This window comes from Nannospalax galili, unplaced genomic scaffold (genome assembly GCF_000622305.1).
Source record: "Nannospalax galili isolate Female #2095 unplaced genomic scaffold, S.galili_v1.0 scaffold24, whole genome shotgun sequence".
NCBI classification, from domain to species: domain Eukaryota; kingdom Metazoa; phylum Chordata; class Mammalia; order Rodentia; family Spalacidae; genus Nannospalax; species Nannospalax galili.
In genome coordinates, this window is record NW_008352654.1 from 2,756,242 (window position 1) to 2,774,592 (window position 18,351).

The 18,351-nt window shown below is 40.0% G+C and overlaps 1 protein-coding gene across 5 annotated transcripts in view; it reads right to left on the reverse strand.

Moving 5' to 3' along the window:
- The window catches only part of Rbm25 (RNA binding motif protein 25), a 52,157-nt gene extending 36,423 nt beyond the window's left edge, over positions 1–15,734 (reverse strand). The window contains exons 1-5 of one of the 5 annotated variants that reach the window (XM_029554432.1): positions 15,432–15,567; positions 8,279–8,344; positions 4,589–4,705; positions 4,359–4,479; positions 2,384–2,433 (exon numbers count right to left, since the gene is read on the reverse strand). In XM_029554432.1, coding sequence (XP_029410292.1) covers positions 2,384–2,433; positions 4,359–4,479; positions 4,589–4,630 — 213 coding nt within the window. In that variant the 5' untranslated portion in view covers positions 4,631–4,705; positions 8,279–8,344; positions 15,432–15,567. Of the gene's footprint in view, positions 1–2,383; positions 2,434–4,358; positions 4,480–4,588; positions 4,706–8,278; positions 8,345–14,499; positions 14,565–15,431 lie in introns of all 5 variants that reach the window. The other 4 variants (XM_029554433.1, XM_017802372.2, XM_017802371.2 and 1 more) reach the window with 4 other exon arrangements.
- Between the last annotated feature and the right edge of the window lie 2,617 nt (positions 15,735–18,351).

Consider the following 18,351-nt stretch of genomic DNA (forward strand, 5'->3'; position numbering starts at 1 on the left):
AAAAAAAGGAAATTAATGTCAGGCTTTTGTTTAAAACCATATTACTAAAAACATCTAGAAATTTCATTAATATTATACCCAGTCTCAAGATAAAAGCAAACTCCAGTTATTCCTATTAATCTTGTAGCACAATTCTCAAACACTTCAGCACTCTCTGTACCCTTTTGCCTTTTATAAGGTACTTTAAATTAGCTTATTTTCACATTATAACTTGCAACTTCCCACACAAAGGAAGAGAAATCTATGTACTTGACAATAAATTCAGTACAACAGTTAAGAGGCACTGAGTAAACTGGTACCCAATGGAGCTGCTCCAAACCCTAATTCCAAACCTTTCCCACTCTGAAATACAAAAAGTATGTCATCTGGAGGATTCTAAAATAGCTCAACTACGGGTATCCAAGACAAGAAAGTTGAACTCCCCTTAAGCTGAGATAGAAACAATGTTATCTGTGACCCAATTCACAGCAGCTTGCAAAGTGCTTATGTAGTTCTCCTTTTTTCTAGGAAAAACACTTAGCCCTGCTTAATGACAAATGCCAACCTACAATCCCAGCACTGAAGAAGCTGAGACAGAACTAACTTCACAAGGAGTTCAAGGTCACAGGGCTATATAATGACATCCTGTCAAAAAAAAAACAACAAAACAAAACCAAAATAACACTTCCCTCCTTTATCAAAACCTATAGATTTAAAAAAAATCGAGAAGGCTGGGCTAGAGAGATGGGTCAGCGGTGAAGAGCACTACCTGTTCTTGGAAAAGACCCAGATTTGGTGCTCAGCACCCACAGGACAGCTAACCACCATTCCAGGTCCTGGGAATCCAGCACCCTCTTCTGGTCTTCATGAGCATGGCATACACAAAGTGCACACAAAAAACACATTCATAAAAATAAAAATAGGAGCTGGAGAGATGGTTTGGCAGGTAAAAAGCACTGGCTGCTCTTGCAGAGGACCTGGGTTTGATTTCCAACACCCACATAATAGCTAACAATGATCTTTAACCCCAGTTCCAGGGTATGTGATGCCCTCTTCCAGCCTCTACAGGTTTTCACAAAGGGGTGGGTGCATTTACACCCAGGCAAAACACTCATACACATATATTAAAAATAAATAAGCTGGGCATGGTGGCACACGCCTTTAATCCCAGCACTCGGGAGGCAGAGGCAGGCAGATCTCTTTGAGTTCAAGGCCAGCCTGGTCTACATAGTGAGTTCCAGGATAGCTGGGACTACAGGGAGACTGTGTCTCAAAAAGACCTAAATAAATAAATAATAAATAAACAAATAAATAAATAAATAAATAAACAAAGTAGCTAGGCACAGTGGTGTACACCTTTAGTCCCAGCACTAAGGAGGCAGAGGCAGGAGGATCTCTGAATTCAAGGCCAGCCTGGTAAGTTCCAGGTCAGCTGGAGCTACAGGGAGACCCTGTCTCAAAATGGACCAAAAAAATAAGTAAATAAGTAAATAAAAAGTAAAATATTTACTTGTAATACAATTCCAAATGAAGCCTATTATAAAATAACTCAAAGAAAAACAAGCTAAATAAAAGTTAAGAAGACTATTATTTACTCACATAGTATATCAGTATTTCTATGATGTTTACAAGTTTTGTTAAATTTGAAGAATTAAGGTTCACAATTCAAGAATAAGTGGAACACTTCAGCAAAAAGGTCCTTATAAAGGGGAAAGATATACTAGGGGAGAAAACATTAGAACCATTCCTAAATTCCTTCCTTTTAAGAAAGAGATCACATAGGTTAAATCATTCTTTCAACTTCTAACAAGTTTAGATAAGGGAAAAATACATAAAGATTCTAGAGAATAAAAGGGGGAAAATTATATCTAGGATATACATCTTAGGATAGCTGCATGTATGTACACCTGAGTGAAAACAATCATTCAACTAAGTTGATAGGCTCTCTCCTTGAAATTATTCTAAGCTAGGTATGGAGAGATAGCATGGAGGTTCCCAGCACTTCTTGCAACAACCACCTGTAATTTGAGCTCGAGGATATCCTATGTCGCCTTCTACTCTCGTTACATGGTGCCCACACAGACAAGCAGGCAGGCACACACACCTATCTAAGATAACCAAAATTTCATACTTTAAAAAGTACTAGCACTATCACAGGCCTACGGAAGTAGCTCAACTGATAAAGAGTACTTCCCTAGATTGCATGAGGCCCTAGGTTAGATCCTCAGTACAAAAACCAAGTTTTTGTACAGATTGTGGTATATTCCTACAATCCCAGCACTTATCAGACAGAGACAGAAGGATCAAAAGTTCAGTCATCTTCATACATACACTTCCTACATAGTGAGACCAAGGCTGGCCTGCATTACATTGAGACCCTGTCTCAAGAATCAATTATACTTACAGTTGGAGCAGGAGCCATTATACTCATTGGTACAGGTATCATTGGGGTCCCTAGAGCAGAAAGAAAACATAACATAGTTTAAGACTACAATTATATAACTATAGAGCTGGAGCAACATCTTAATCAATAATATGTTTATCACACAAGCTTGAGGAGCTGAGTTCAATCCCCAGATTCCCCTTGAAAAGTAAATTCCCCCAACAGCAAAATAAAAGGAGGTGGAAGGAGACAGAGACAGGCAGATCCCTAAGGCTCATTGGCCAAGCAACCTAGCCTGAACTGGAACTCCAAGTCTCAAAAAAGCAAGAAGGGGGCTAGCAAGATGGTTCAGTATGTAAAGGCTCCTGCCTCCAAGCCTGACAACCTAAGTTCAATCCCTGGAACCCACATGGTAGAAGAAAGAGAGAACCCACTGCCACTAGTTGCCCTCTAACCTCTACACTGGTTGAGCACTGGTTGAGCTTGCAAAAGGAGCCTGGTTCAGTTCCCATCACCCACATGGTGACTAACAATGATCTGTCACTCCAGTTCCAGGGGATCCAACGTCCTCCTCTCACCTCTGTGGGTAACTCTACAACACAGGTGTACTTACATACATGCACACAATATATTCGTACACATAAAATAAATTTAAAAAAAAAAAATTTAAATCCAAAGAAAAAAACAAGGTAGACAGTTCCTAAGACCCAAGGCTGACCTCCGGAGTCCACATGAACACACACAAACACCTGTGCACACACATACAGAACACAAAAATAAAGAAGATAGTCAGCAAAGCCCTACGTTCAATCCTCAAGACTGAAAAAATATTAATTCCAGAAAATATTCAGAGCCAGGCATGTTGGCACAACCACATGTAATCCCTACCCTTGTGAGGTGGAGGCAGGAGGATCATGAATACAACTGTCATCTTTTGCTACATGCCAAGTTCCAGGCCAGCATAGGCCACCTAAGACCCTACCTCAACTTCTCCTGCCCTCATAAAAAATAAAAAAGTAAAATATAGAACTAAATAAAAGGTAAAACATAGGATGAGGTGACAACTGCCTATCAGCACTTGGGAAGCTGAGATAGGAAGACTGTCATATGTTTAAGAGGTGGTAGATGCCTTTAATCCCAGCACTCAGGAGGCTTGACACAGGTAGATCTCTGAGACCAAGGCCAGTCAGCTCTGCATAGTGAGTTCCAGACCAGCTGTGGCTATAGGGAGACCCTTTCCCAAAAAGATTTTTTAAAAAAGAGAAAGAGACTAGCACGGGCTACATAATTCCATACCAGCCTGAGCTACAGAGCAATACCCTGTCTCAGAAAAATAATAAAACAACCAAGAGATAAAATATACACAGAAATGGAAAGTAGCTTCTTAAATTTATTCATTAAAAAAAATTTTTTTTTTGGTCTTGAGACAGGGTCTCCCTGTAACCCCAGCTGTCCTTGAATACACAGAGATCCGCCTGCCTCTGCTTCCCAAGTGCTGGGACTACAGGCGTGCACCACCATGCCCAGCCTTCAATTTTTAGTATCTGGAAAGATAAATTATGGTTTCTCTTTTGCAGGGATAAGCTAGTAACAACTATGATGGTGATGTAGGTATGTGAGGGAAATTTCAGCAAAACTTTCTGCATTTTTGTTTTTTGTTTTGAATCTTAATGAATGGAGCACTTTAATTTCCAAGATGTCTGAAACTCAGTCATATATACAAAACTTCTGTCCAAATAGGTGCAGTGGCTCACAACCGTAACCCCAGTATTCAAGAGCCTACAGGACCAGGACTGCTGAAAGTTGAAGGCCAATCTGAGCAACACAGAGCCTGTCTTCAAATAACCTTAATGCCACAGGAAAATCAGACATCTGCTTCAGCAATGACACTAACATATCTTTACTAGTAACGAAGTGATAAATGTATCATCTCCCTAAAGTTTTTATCACAAACACTAAGGTACAGATTTAAAAGAATTAATTGTAACTAACTTACCTGGAGGTACAGGTGGAGGGAAGCCAGGAAACTGTGGGGGTGGGATCCCTGGAGGGAGTGCTGGGATTCCCATGGGAGGACGATTCAAATGAGGGGGGAAAGACATTCTTACTGCACCAGTCTAAAGAAAGAAATGACAAATCCTTTTATTTGAAACCTTTCCAATTTGATGTGCCTACATTGTTGACCTTCATTTTTAGAGTATCTGCAAAATTCTAAAGTTTTCTTACCCAAAGGAGTTGGCAAAGACCCTCTTTTCTCTGTCTGTCCATTGAGAATTTTTAAAACTTAGATCTTTTCTAAAATAAGTTCCCAAAATGTACACGAACTAAGTTCAGGATAGACTCCTACAATCATGTGGGAATACATATAAAGGAAGAAAAAAATTTTGAGGTTCAGTTAATATCAAAAAATTAAATGCCAAACATCAATGAATCTTTTCAAACAAACTCAGAATCCAGGAGGATAGCTTATTTAAGTGCTCTGATACATTTTTTTATCTCAATAGCTTACTAAAACTATATTCACAAGGTTACACAGTACTTGAGCTCTGGTACTTGAGGACTCAGTGAGCCAGTTCTTCAAAGATAAATGTGTCAGTAAATTACAAACCTGATGGGGGAAGGGGCACTCCTGCTACCAGATCACATAGTAAATGCTCCAACATAAAGAGCCCACAACTTATATCAATAATATAACAATATTTTTTGTTGCTAAAGAGTCTCAAGTAGTCAAAACTGGCTTTTGCACACTCATAGGGAAGGATGAATTTGAACTCCTGAGCCTCCATTTCCCAAGTACTGGGATTACAGGTAATATACTACCACACTCAGCTTTATACCTTTTTTTTCCTGAAAGCAAACATCTAGGGAGGCCCAATGGAACAGGCCTGCAGTCCCAAGACCAAAAGGTTTTATGGAAGCAGGAGGATCTCGAGTGAGATACATAGCCAAGACCTGTCTCAAAAATTCAAGGTCTGGGGAATGTAGTTCACTGGTGCAAAGAAAAAAAAAAAAGCATACCTCTTAACCATGTTTGAATTGGGTATCAGTATTTTTTGTGCTATGGATTAAACTCAATGCGTTATACATGATGGGCAAAAACTCTGTCACTGACTTACCCTTGACCCATAGCATCTGATTTTAAGAAATATAAAAACAGAAAACTAGGAAGGGAGGTACTGTGTTTTAAATTCCAGCACTCTTGGGAGGCAGAGATCAGCTTGGTCTACACAGTGAGTTCCAGGCCAATCAGAGATGCATAGTGAGACCTTGTCTCAAAAAAAAAAAAGAGCCAGGAGTGGTGCACTCCTTTAATCCCAGCACTCCAAAGCAGAGGCAGGCAGATCTCTGTGAGTTCAAGGCCGCCTGCCTCTGCCTCCCCAGGGCTGCGACTAAAGTTGTGCACCACCACGCATGTCTTATTTTTATTTTTTTATGTGAGTGTTATGTTTGCATGTATGTAAGTGTATCTATGTCGAGCAATGCCTGCAGAGGTCAGAAGAGGGTTTGGATACCCTGGAACTGGAGATACGGACAGTTGTTAGCTGCCATGTGGGTGCTGGGAATCGAACTTGGGTCCTCTGCAAGAGTAGCCAGTGCTCTAACTGCTGAGCCATCTCTCCAGTCCCTAAATCTGTTGTATTTTTATACTTTGTTTAAACTAATGTTTAAAACTTTTCCCTCTCAATTTTTTTCTGTCAGCATACTTAAGCATCTAGCTCTATTGGAAAACAATATTAGCATGTCCTAGAAGGGGTTCTATGAACCAACTTCAAAAAAGAAGCCAAAATAGTGAGTTGATCATTGATTCCACTAAAATTAAAGGTTTTTTTTTGGTCTTTTTTGAGACAGGGTCTCCCTGTAGCCGGCTTGCCTTGAACTCACTATGTAAACCAGGCTGGCCTTGAACTCAGAGACCCACCTGCCTCTGCTGAGACTAAAGGCATGCACCACCACACCTGGGTAAAATTAGATTTTTAGTAAACAGCAGTTATTTCTGTTACAACACTTGAAAGAGTTCTTATACCTGCAACTGATATGAGTAAGAAAGTCTAAAGCTGCTCAAAAACAGTTTTCAAGCAGGGCATGGTGGCACATGCCTTTAATCTCAGAAGCTGGGAGGTGGAAGCAGGATAGAGGCCAGACTCTGCTACATAGCAAGTTTGAGGCCAGCCTGGGCTATATAAGACCCTGCTCAAAAAACCACAATTTTTGTTCCCAAAGTCTATCTTTTTTGGGGGGGGATACAGGATTTCCCTATAGCCTCAGTTGGCCTGAAATTTGTTATTAGACCAGGCTGACCTCTGTCTCATAGAAATCCACCAGCCTTAGGTCTGGGTTTGATAAAAGCAGCAACCATGACATACTCTTTTTTTTTAACTCACTCTTCAGTACCAAGAAGATAGCAAAGTCCCAAGTCTGCTTTGCTTTCTCCTTTAATTCTACCAGTTTGCTGATAACTGTTTTGTAAATATATTCTTATATACAAATGTTTAATAATTTATGCTTTGCTATAGTGTACTCATACTATACTATTACTTGCATTTTTCCTACACTGTCACTGACATCTCATGTCTTTATAAAATAGTATATTATAAGACAAATAATACAGTGATAATCATTCAACCAACATTACTTGTTGGTTCAGCTTTTTAGCCCTTTCAAATAACACTGAACATTCTCAGACATTTCACTCTATGCACCTCTGCGAATAATTGGGTTTTTAATTTTTTTATATTTATACATTTACTGAGTGTTGGGTGGTGGCATGTGTAGTAGTCAGAGAACAACGTGAAAAAGTCAACTCTCTCCCTCCATGACCTAGGTCCTCAGGATTATACTTAGATTGTGAGGCTTGGTGGCACCTGCTCTCACCTACTGAGCTATTTGACCAGCCTACAAATGATTCTTAATACAGATTACCACTCTTTACATCCAAACTATTTCTAAATCATCCCCCCAAACCAATGCATACATATATTTGCACTTCCAGTGTATGAATATGCTGTTTCCTCACACACTATTAGAATAAATCAATTAACTTCTAAGAATCTGATGGGCAAAAAAAACAGCGCTATCTCAATTTCCCTCATTCCTATAAAGTTACTATCTCTCTTTACTTTTTTTGTTTTGTTTTTGTTTTTTTGAGACAGGATCTCCCTGTAACCCCAGCTGTCCTGGAATTCACTATGTAGACCAGGCTGGCCTTAAAAGCGTGCGCCACCATGCCCGGCTCTCTTTACCTTTTTATTACACATTTCTTTAAACTGAAAAGCATTATCTTCCATAGATTGTTTGACTAAGTATAAGAGCTGGTAAGGTAGCTCAGCAGATATTCTGAGGTAGCACCTCCTACCTCACAACCTGAGTTCAACTCCCCCTCCAAAACCCACATAGTGGCAGGAGAAAACAAACTCCTACAAGTTATCCTCTGACCTCCAAGTATGTGCACTGGGACACAAGCCCACACACATACACAGGCAATAGTAATGTACCTTAATTTTTTTTTTTTATTCTATAAAACCTGAACTTTGATTTCAGAAAACACCATATTCTTATTTTCAAAGTGAAAGAATTTCTAGAATGATTCCTATATTTAGCAAAAAAGATGCTAGAAATGCTTTTAAAAGTTTAAGCAGGTATCACAGCATGGCTTACAAAGGAAAAACACAAGGTTCTAAAACTTTGTATGTGTTAAATTTATGTATGTTGTTTTTTTTTTAATGACTTTTTGAAGTTACCACATCAAGTAATGGGTTTCATTATGGCATCATCATACATGTGCTATGGACGACACTATTCTCATTTGTTCCCCTCCCCCACTGAGTTTCTTAATGATCTCTGTAATACAAATATTTTATATGGAGAAGTGCAGGAAGGTGCATCTATTAAAACAGAGAAGGCCACTGTCCTACTTACAGAAGCTCTTGTATTATAATAATACTCTATCTCAGCACTTTCTTAGGAAGGCAGTTGGTATAGTACCTGTTGAATAAATAAATTAATTAATGAATCAGTAAGCAATGTCTAAGGACTCATCGACAAATTTATTAACAGTTACTACATGCCAGGTACTATGCAATCAATGGTCCAGTGCCTAGCTTCACAATGGTACAAGATTGAGCCATGAATTCATTTTCAGAATCACTTTTCTCCCACCAGTATTAGATATAAATAGTATTTTTAAATAAAGCTATAGTCTTAGAGGTTAAGCTACATTTTATGATTTTATAATGAGAAAAATCAACCAGATATTTTATTTTCACCGATACACATTACAGTCATTCCTAATTTTACTAAGAAATGCTTCCCTTTTATTTAAAAGTATTCAATACTTATCATAGGCTAGACACCAAAGGTGAAAGATATTACAGTGAATAGCCAATTTTATGATTAGTCCCTTTTTAAGATAATGGCCCCTCCTTAGGAAATTCAGAAAACATTCCTGATGATCTGATAAATATTACTTTTCACTTTAAACACTTCATAATCAACAGTTTTATGTTTTGGCATGTGAAAATGAGAATGCATTTTACAACCATAAACAATGCATACCAGTTCTAAGTTAGAGACAGCTGAAATTGGTTAATGTTTGCAGAAAAATAAAGCAGGGAAAAGAGCTTGGGGGTGGGGGGATTTGTGTGGTTTATTTTCAGTTCCAGTGATCAGGCCTCAAAAGAACAAACAAATTTGAAGATTTAAGAGGCTGAGGGAGGAAGCCCTACTCTGAGGGAAGAGCCATGCAAACAAAGGAAATGGCAAATACAAAAAGCCTTTGGGGGAAGACCAGAAAGGTCAGCTGTACCTCTAGAGGAGAAGAAACAGAAAGTCGGATAAATGCTGAGTATTTACCTGTAAATGGGGAGTGTTTAAAGAGTACAGGGCTTTATGCTACACTGTTAAGGTTTTGGTTGGTACTTTTAATGAGATAGAAAACATCTGAAAGGTTTCTCTGGCTTGACTTAAAATTTAACACAATCATCACCCTGTTAATACTGAAAGGGAACAGGACGGAAGCAAGAAACTACTGTAATAATCCAGACAAAAGACAGTGGTCTGGAGTAGGTAGTAGTGGTAAAAGAAATTAGTTAACAAGTGGTTGGAATCTGGATAAATTCTAAAGATAGCCTAAAGAATTTCCTTAAGGGATGTGGGGTATGAAAGAGATGTAGGTGTTAATACTGCAATTATTTAAAGAGTATTAAGTGTTAATATTAAAAAAAATATTAAGTGTGAGCGGGCTTGGTGGCACACGCCTTTAGTCCCAGCACTCGGGAAGCAGAGGCAGGTGGATCTTGGATCCAAGGCCAGCCTGGTCTCCATAGTAAATCCAGGACAGCTGTGGCTACAAGGAGACCTGGTCTCAAAAAAGACTAACAGCAACAAGAACAAAGGAGAAAAATATTAAGTGTTAGGGCTGGAGAGATAGCTCAGTAGTTAAGAGAACTACTGCTCTTGCAGAACACCCAAGTTCTGTTCCCAGCACCCACATATCGGCTAACAACCACCATTCACAACTCCAGTTCCAGGTGATCTAACATCCCCTTCTGGCCCCTGTGGGCACTGCACACATGGTGCACTTACATGCAGGCAAAGGATTCATACACATAAACTATAAATAAATTTTGAAGATTAAAAAAAATAAAAAATAAGGCCAGACATGGTGGCACATGCCTTTTAATCTGAGTACTGAGGAGGACGAGGTTGTAGAGGCTTAAGCTATACAGGGAGTTCCAGGCCAGCCAGGGCTACATAGTGAGCTCTCATCTCAAAACAAAACAAAACAAAACAAAACAAAAAAACAACCCTGTTTAACTTTTTGAAGGTTCAAAGTATTTTTATCTGCTAAGAATGAAACTTCATAGCCCAAATTAACAAAGGCAAGCATCTATGGTAGCATCCATCATAGCTTCCCAATAACTACCTAGTGTGGTGGTAGTCATGGTAGTGTATGGAAGAACTCACTGAAATAAGAAACGGATATATTTAGTCAAAACAGAAAGCAGATCTAAGATCTATGTATAGTCAACATATACATGCACTCTGCTTTTCTGCCTTACTTTTTCTCTTTATTTTCCAAATTATTTTTTCTTTATTTCTAGGAATACAGATACTATACAAAATATAATCAAATATCCCTTATAAGCATTCCTCCACTGCAGACTTGTCCAGTTAAAAACAAACTAGGGCAATTGAGCATGGTGGCACATGCCTTTAATCCCAGCACTCTGGAGGCTGATGGATCTGGGAGTTCAAGGCCAGCCTGGTCTACATAGTGAGTTACAGACCAGCTGGGACTACAGGGAGACTCAAAGACACACACACAAAAACTAGGAAAGAATAGCTCCATCAGGACTATGCACCAAATTTCTGAAATGGTAAGAATGAATCAAGAGATTTCCATCAGCACTCATGCAATAAGTACCTAGTTCCAATTATGTGTCAGGTTCTCCTCTAGGAACCATCTGTATTAGTGACGAAAGGATGAAATTTATGTTACTATTTAAAGGGTTACAGCTAGTCTAGTAGCTCCAAAATGACTATAAATGACAATGTAACATTAACTGTATCCTGGCCTGATAGATAACTGCCTTACCCTAAGCATGGGTTTCTAAAACACTGCTTCATAGTCAGAATTTACACAAAACTAGACTTGGCAGGAACCATTTCTACAAAATAAATAAATAAATAAATAAATAACGCCATGGCAAAAATGGCAAAAGACTAGAAAATGTTTAAAAGAAACATTTAAAAAAAAAAAACTTTTCAGCAGCATGAAAATAAAATACTAAACAGTTTGGGGATTTGTAATAGGGATAGGCCCTGTCAGGCTAGCACTGGACAGAGAAAGAGAGTAAAAAGCAGACAGACAGGGAAGGGAACTCTTAAGATATCTCAATCTCCAATGAGCTAGCAGATCTTTTCCTGAGAAATTTCCATTTTTTTTTTTGTTTTGTCTTTTTGAGACAGGGTCTCCCTGTAGCCCCAGCTGGCCTGGAATTCGCTATGTAGACCAGGCTGGCCTTGAACTCACAGAGATCTGCCTGCCTCAGCCTTCCAAGTGCTGGGATCAAAGGCGTACGCCACCTCAATGAGACAAAAGCAACACTACCTATACAGGCACATTAGTGGCTGCCACAAACTAGGGTGGAATATAGAATGATTTTCAAATAGGCAGAAGGGACACTTTTGGGTAATGACTCCACAACTCTGTACACCTTAAAAAAAAAAAATCGCTGAGCTTTATAAAGCTATTATCAATTCAGGACAACTATCAAAATCTAAGGTATGAAGATTAGATAATATTGTACCAATGGTAATTCTCTGATTTTGATTACAGTACTATTTTTAAGTAAAAGAGAAACAATTTCCTTACTTTTGGGAAATATACTTTGGTATTTGTGGGTTAAGGAGTATCACATCTCCAAGTTACTAGCAAAACATGTCAGAAGGAAACCACTGAGAAAGGGAAAAAAGCAAATTGGTAAAATCTTAACAACTAAGGAACCTCAGAGTTAAGACAGTTGAGAATTCACTGTACTATTTTGGCAACTTTGATAAATCTTAAATTCTGTAAAATAAAAGTAAAAAGCAGTCTGACATGATGTTAATGTGAGGTGGGAGGATTGCCATGCCATTAAGATCAACCTGAGCTAGATACATACTGTGCTCCAGGCCAGACTAGGTAAGAGTGTGAGACAAGAAAGACAAAGAAAAGAAAAGAAAAGAAAAGAAAAGAAAAGAAAAGAAAAGAAAAGAAAAGAAAAGAAAAGAAAAGAAAAAGGAAGGAAGGAAGGAAGGAAGGAAGGAAGGAAGGAAGGAAGGAAGGAAAGGAAGAGAAAGGAAGGGGAGAGAGGAGGAGAGAAGAGAAATAAGGAAAGAGGGGGAGAAAAGAGAAAGAAAAAAGAATACTAATAATTCTGAGTAGTCTTTTTTTTTTTTCTGCAACAATAAACAAACAAAAAAACCCACACACACAAGTGTGATGATACATGCCTGTAATCCCAGCACCTGGAAGGCTGAGGCAGGAGGATCTTGAGTTCCAGATCAGCTTGGGTTACCATAGTGAACCCTGTATCAAGAAGCAAGTATAAAAGGTATTCAAGAAGGTTTTAAGAGGGGTTGGAAATGGCTCAGCAGTTAACAATAGTGCACTGGAACACTGGCTGCATTTGCACAGGACCCAGGCTCAGTTCCTAACACACACGCAGCTAACTTCTGTCCATAACTCCAGTTCCAGGGGATCTGACAGCCTCTTCTGACCTCCATGGTCATTGCAAGCAAATGGTGCAGTTACATGCAGGCAAAACATTCATACACATAGAAGTAAATTAAAAAGATTAAAAAAATACAACAAATGGTTTTTCAAGATGGTGATTTTTTTTTTGGTCTTTTTTGAGACAGGGTCTCCCTGTAGCCCCAGGTGGCCTGGAACTCACTATGTAGACCGGACTGGCCTCGAATTCAGAGATCCACCTGCCTCTACCTCCCGAGTGCTGGGATTAAAGGCATGCGCCACCACGCCCAGCTCAAGATGGTGGTTACTTTTAAAAACTGCTAATAACTTAATGTCATTTTTGCATTCAAAGATATAAAAGTGTTATTTTCCTCAAAATTATGCATAATAAAGGAAAATAAACTGAAAATTTGTCTATAGTCAAAGGGTTAACTTAAAAATAACCCAAATTCTAACCAGGTCTAAAGTCATTACCCAATGTTAACATGTACAGTTCATTTTATATACGTGTGTGTGTGTGTGTGTGTGTGTGTTTATCTACATCCAGAACCTCAACATGGTAGAATAATAAATCACCCAGGTTTAGTTCCCAGGACTGCCTGTAACTCCAGTTCCAGGAGAGCTGATGCCCTCTGGCCTCCAAGGGCACCTGCAAGCATGTGGTGCACATAAACTCTAGCAGGTACACACACACAAATAAAAACAAATCTTTTTAAAAATTGTGATCAATATTACTAATGTATGGTGGTTAAATGCAACAATAAGACAATAAAACATTTTTTCTTAACAGTCTCTGGGTACCCTACCAGAAGAAAGGAAGAAAAAAAGGAAACACATTTGTGATACCCCCACAAAAACACAGTATCCCAAAGTAATGTGATAAAAATGTCGACAGTTTTATTTACTTTTATTTGCAAAAGTCTTCAGTATCTTTTTTAATCTACCAAATTACCTGGTGTACATTTGTTACAGTCTTTACAGATGAAGAAGCTAACTTGTCCAAGGGAACACAGTACGTGGGTGGAGATTCAGGATAGTTCCCCCTTATCCTGAAATTACCAATTCAAAGGCTGTTTTCACTCTACTGCAAGGTCTCTCTCCCCTAATAGTATATCAACGGGAAAGAAAGGAACTTAAAAATTAGTAACTGTGTATTGTCTACTCAGATAACACTAGAAGAAATGTAAAAAGGTTCATGAACCCATAATTCTTTTTTTTTTCTTTTTTTTGTCTTTTTGAGACAGGGTCTCCCTGTAGCTCCAGGTGCCTGGAACTCACTCTGTAGACCAGGCTGGCCTTGAACTCAGATAGGACCCGCCTGCCTCTGCCTCCCCAGCGCTGGGATTAAAGGCATGTGCCACAACGCCCGGCCTATGAACCCACAATTCTTAAGTAACATTAACATGGAACACTGTTATCGGAATATTGCACATCTTACAAAAATTTTTCTTAGTCCCCAACTGTATTAATCTATGAAGTAGCCACTTTTATAACTCTTATTTTACAGATGAAGAAAGCCAAGGCTTTAAAACACTAAACAAGGTCAGGCATGGTGGCACATACCTTTAATCCCAGCACTTGGGAGGCAGAGGCAGGTGAATCTCTGTGAGTTCAAGGCCAGCCTGGTCTACACAGCAGAATTCCAGGCCAGCTGGGGCTACAGGGAGACCCTGTCTCAAAAACAACAACAAAAAAAAACAAAAAGCGGCTAAACGAATAATCAGAATAATGTAACTTCTCTTGGAATCACAAGAATTGATGACCACCTTTTGAGACCTCCGAATGGTTTTGGGGTAGCCTTTAATTTTAAGTTCTCACACAAATAATCCTATTCGTGGTGTGGAAGACTCCATGTTATCAGTCCACAGTTAATATATCAACCCTTCCCAATATATAGACTTACAATTATAATAGTATACAGTGACCCTCTACACCACTTGTGATCTCAAAAAACAGATTTTTAACTCTCTGGAAGAAAAAAAAAGCAAAGAAAGTTCATAGACAATACAAAAATTGTTTAAACAATACTGCCAACTACCTAAACGTCTGCTCCAATCGGCCTTGTATTAAAATGGTTTTTCCAGTCAATATAAATCTATATTACATAACTTCAAAAATAACCTTCATACTCCCTATTTCGAAAAACATATTTAGAGATAAATACTGAAGAACAAAGAAGGATCATAATACACTTTAATGTGAAGGTTGGTAGTGCCTAGAATGAATGGATACAGTTTACTGCATCCTTCAACGAGGAAAGGAGCCGAGACCAAGAAACTCATCATCTTAAGCAAGCTGGAATGGGGCTTTAAAAAACTAAAAAAGTGGTCTTCAGCGAAATCTACGGAGGAGTAGGGCCCATTCACTTGGTGGTGAGCTTTTGAAGACCAAAGAGGAAGAAATCCGTTGGTGGCCAGCACCTCGCTAAAAGAGTGGGTGCAGGCTGGTTCACAGGCACAGCCTAGGGGCCCGTGAATCATAGGCCCGGAAAACCTACCGAGGGGGCATCTTGCTGCCTCGATAAGAAAAGGGCGTCGGGGACCGGCCCCTGCCGGCGAACCCGTGGTTTGGAGGCTACCCCGGAGCCCAGACGGGGCCGAGGCGACCGATCCAAAGTGAAGGGAAAGGGAAAGTGGACGACAAAACGCGAGGAACGCTCAGGACATTGGTCCCGCCTTGGCGGGCTCCGGGGCCCCACGGGTTTTCGAGGCCTTGGAGGAGAGGAAACCCCAGCCTCGTGCCCGTCCCCTCCCCCACCCCCCTTCACCCCCAAAAAAAAACAGCTGAGGTACCCGGTCGACCGGTTTCCACACGCGTTCAGATGCGTGAACTCACCCGCCGCTGAGAAAACGGGACGGCCTTCGCGGCCTCTGGGTGCCAGGTTACGAATGGGCTCCACCGGTTCGAGGTTTCAGCGCGCCTCTCGACTAAGAGACTGGGTCTGAAGCACCGACTCGCATAGGCCGCAAACACAGCAGTGCTGCGCGGGGAGCTTCTGGAGGTCTTCCTCTTGCCCGGCGTGCACTGCGCCAGGGGGCGTGGAGAGGGGAAACCATAGAGAAGATTGGATCTAGATAGTCTCCACTGCTGCCTCTGACTCACCACGCACAGAAGAATAACCATAGAGAAGGAGCTCCTGATGGGACCTAGAGAGGCTCAAGCTGTAAATGACTCCCACCCTGCCATTTTTGATTGGAGCTGATTGAATCTTTTAACTGCGCGACGCCATCTTGAGGTCAAGGTTCCGGCTCGTTACCGTCGCAGGGCTCGTTAGAGGATTTCCCACTTTTTGATGATTCGTTTCCCAGGAATAACCACCTTGTTCTCTTGACTCTTTGAGGTTTGATGAACTGATACCTGGGCGGGACCGAGGACCTCAGTAGAAAGCCCAGATGTTATTTGTCCTTAGAAAGCAACTGTTCACATCAAGAAATCACTGGCAAAGGCTATGTTGGGTTTTTTGAGATTTTTTTTTTTTTTTTTAAGCGTGTATACTCATTAAAACTTACGGGAAGTATATAAATTCAAAGAACTAAGTAGATGTTTGGTACACGTTCAAAGCCTGTAAGAATATTTAATACAACATAGTGTAAGAATGCTAAAAACATTAAATTAATGGAAATGAATACTCAAATTATTGGGCTATTCAATTTATGGACTTTATATGCAATATCTACTTACAGGCCTTTGCTTCCTGCTTCTCAGAAGGTTTACAATTTATAAGGATCTTGCCTCTCAGTGCCTGGTTCTGTGCTAAGCTTTGGGAGTCAGAAGGTTGAGAGTGAGTTATTGCTGTCCTAGGAGGATTGCAGGAGTAGTAAATAGCAAACCCTGACCACCTTGTATAAAATTGAAGCAAACCCACCCGGTTCATTGTATCTTAGTTTTACTCTGGCACATACCATCATCTACCATACCATATGTTCTCATTTTATGATTGGCCTGCCCCTTCCCCACTAGAATGTAAACAAGGAGTACACAGATGATTCATTCCTGTAGCTCCTGTGCATGGAACAGTGCTTGGAACTTAGCAAGTGCTCAATAAATATTTGTCGAGTAAAAGAAATTGCTGTCATATGATGAATACCAACAGAACACACTGCAAGGGTGGCGCTAATAGGAAAGTCCATGTGACAGTACCGTCACCCCTATTTCTGTTTACTAGGTTTCCTTGCTATTAAATAAGGTGAATAATCCTATTTCAACGATTAACCAAGTGTCAAGTGACTTACTTGTTCAATAAAATGTTCATGAAATGATAGTTACATTTTGTAAATAAGAATTTGACTTTTAAAAAAATTTTTTTGTTGTTTATGTGTATGCATGTATTGCCTGCATGTAGGTAAGTGCACCCATGTCATGCAATGCCCTCGGAAGTCAGAAGAGGCTGTCAGATCCCCTGGGACTGGAGTTACAGACATTGTTAGCTGTCATGTGGGTGCTGGGATTTGAACCCGGGTCTTCTGCAAGAACAACCAGTGTTTTGAGCCATCTCTCCATCCCCCATAAGAATTTCTTTTTTTTTTTTTTTTTTTGGTCTTTTTGAGGCAGGGTCTCCCTGTAGCCCCAGCTGTCCTGGAATTTACTATGTAGACCAGGCTGGCCTCGAACTCGCAGAGATCCGCCTGTCTCTGCCTCCTGAGTGCTGGGATTAAAGGTGTGCACCACCACACCCAGCTAAGAATTTCTTAAAAAAAAAAAAAAAATCAAAGCCAAGCATGATGGCACATGCCTTTAATCCAATCCCAGCACTGATGACTGGGGAGGGAAAGGCTGGTAGATCTCTGAGTTCCAGGCCAGCTGGGGCTACAGGGAGACCCTGCCTCAAAAAGACCAAAAAAAAAAAAAAAAAAAAAAAAAAAAGTTTCTTGTTAGAAGAGTTGTACATGAATTCATGATGTTAGTTTGTTTTGGGATTTTTTTTTTTTTTTAAGATGGTCTCACTACTGTAACCTGGGCTGGTTTTGAACTCCTTTGCAGATCAGGCTGACCTTGAAATCACAGGCATCCATGCACCTGCCTCTGCCTCCCAGTTGCTGGGATTAAAGGTGTACCACCACCGCTGCCAAATTAATGTGTTACTTGTATGATAAAATCATAGTTCAATCTGTGAAACTCACATGGTGGAAGGCGAGAACTGACTCACAAAAGTTCTCTGACTTCCACATGTTCACTGTGGGCTACACTCAAGTGAAAGCATATACACATATAACAAATGAATAAATAGATGTGTTAAAGAAAAAATTAAAGAGAATGGTTGTCTCTAACAGACGATTGGCTAACTTTCCTGTAGTGACTTTTGTTAAGTTTACCCAGTGTGATGACTATACTGTAATTGGATGGCCTCTGGAATCATCTCAGAGACTAGCTTTAGGTCACACTTATGAAGGGTTAACTAGATTAGCTTTGCCTCTGGCCTTGCCTTTGAAGTATTATCTAGACTGGGTTAATTGAGGTAGGAAGACCCACCTGTAAATGTGGGCAAAACCATTCCACAGGCTGTAGTCCTGGACTATATGGAGAAAATGAACTAAGCACTAGTATCCCTTGTTTTCTGGTTCCTGCCTGTGGTTACAGTATAAGCAGCTGCCTCAAGTTCCTGCACCAGGACTTCGCTGCCATGATGAACCATACACTCCAACTCTGAGCCTTAAGTAACCCTTTCTTCCTTAGGTTTTTTTGTTTGTTTGGTTTTGTTTTGTTTTAGGTTTTGGTTTTTGTTTCTTTGGGGGGGAGTGAGAATGTTATTTTTTTT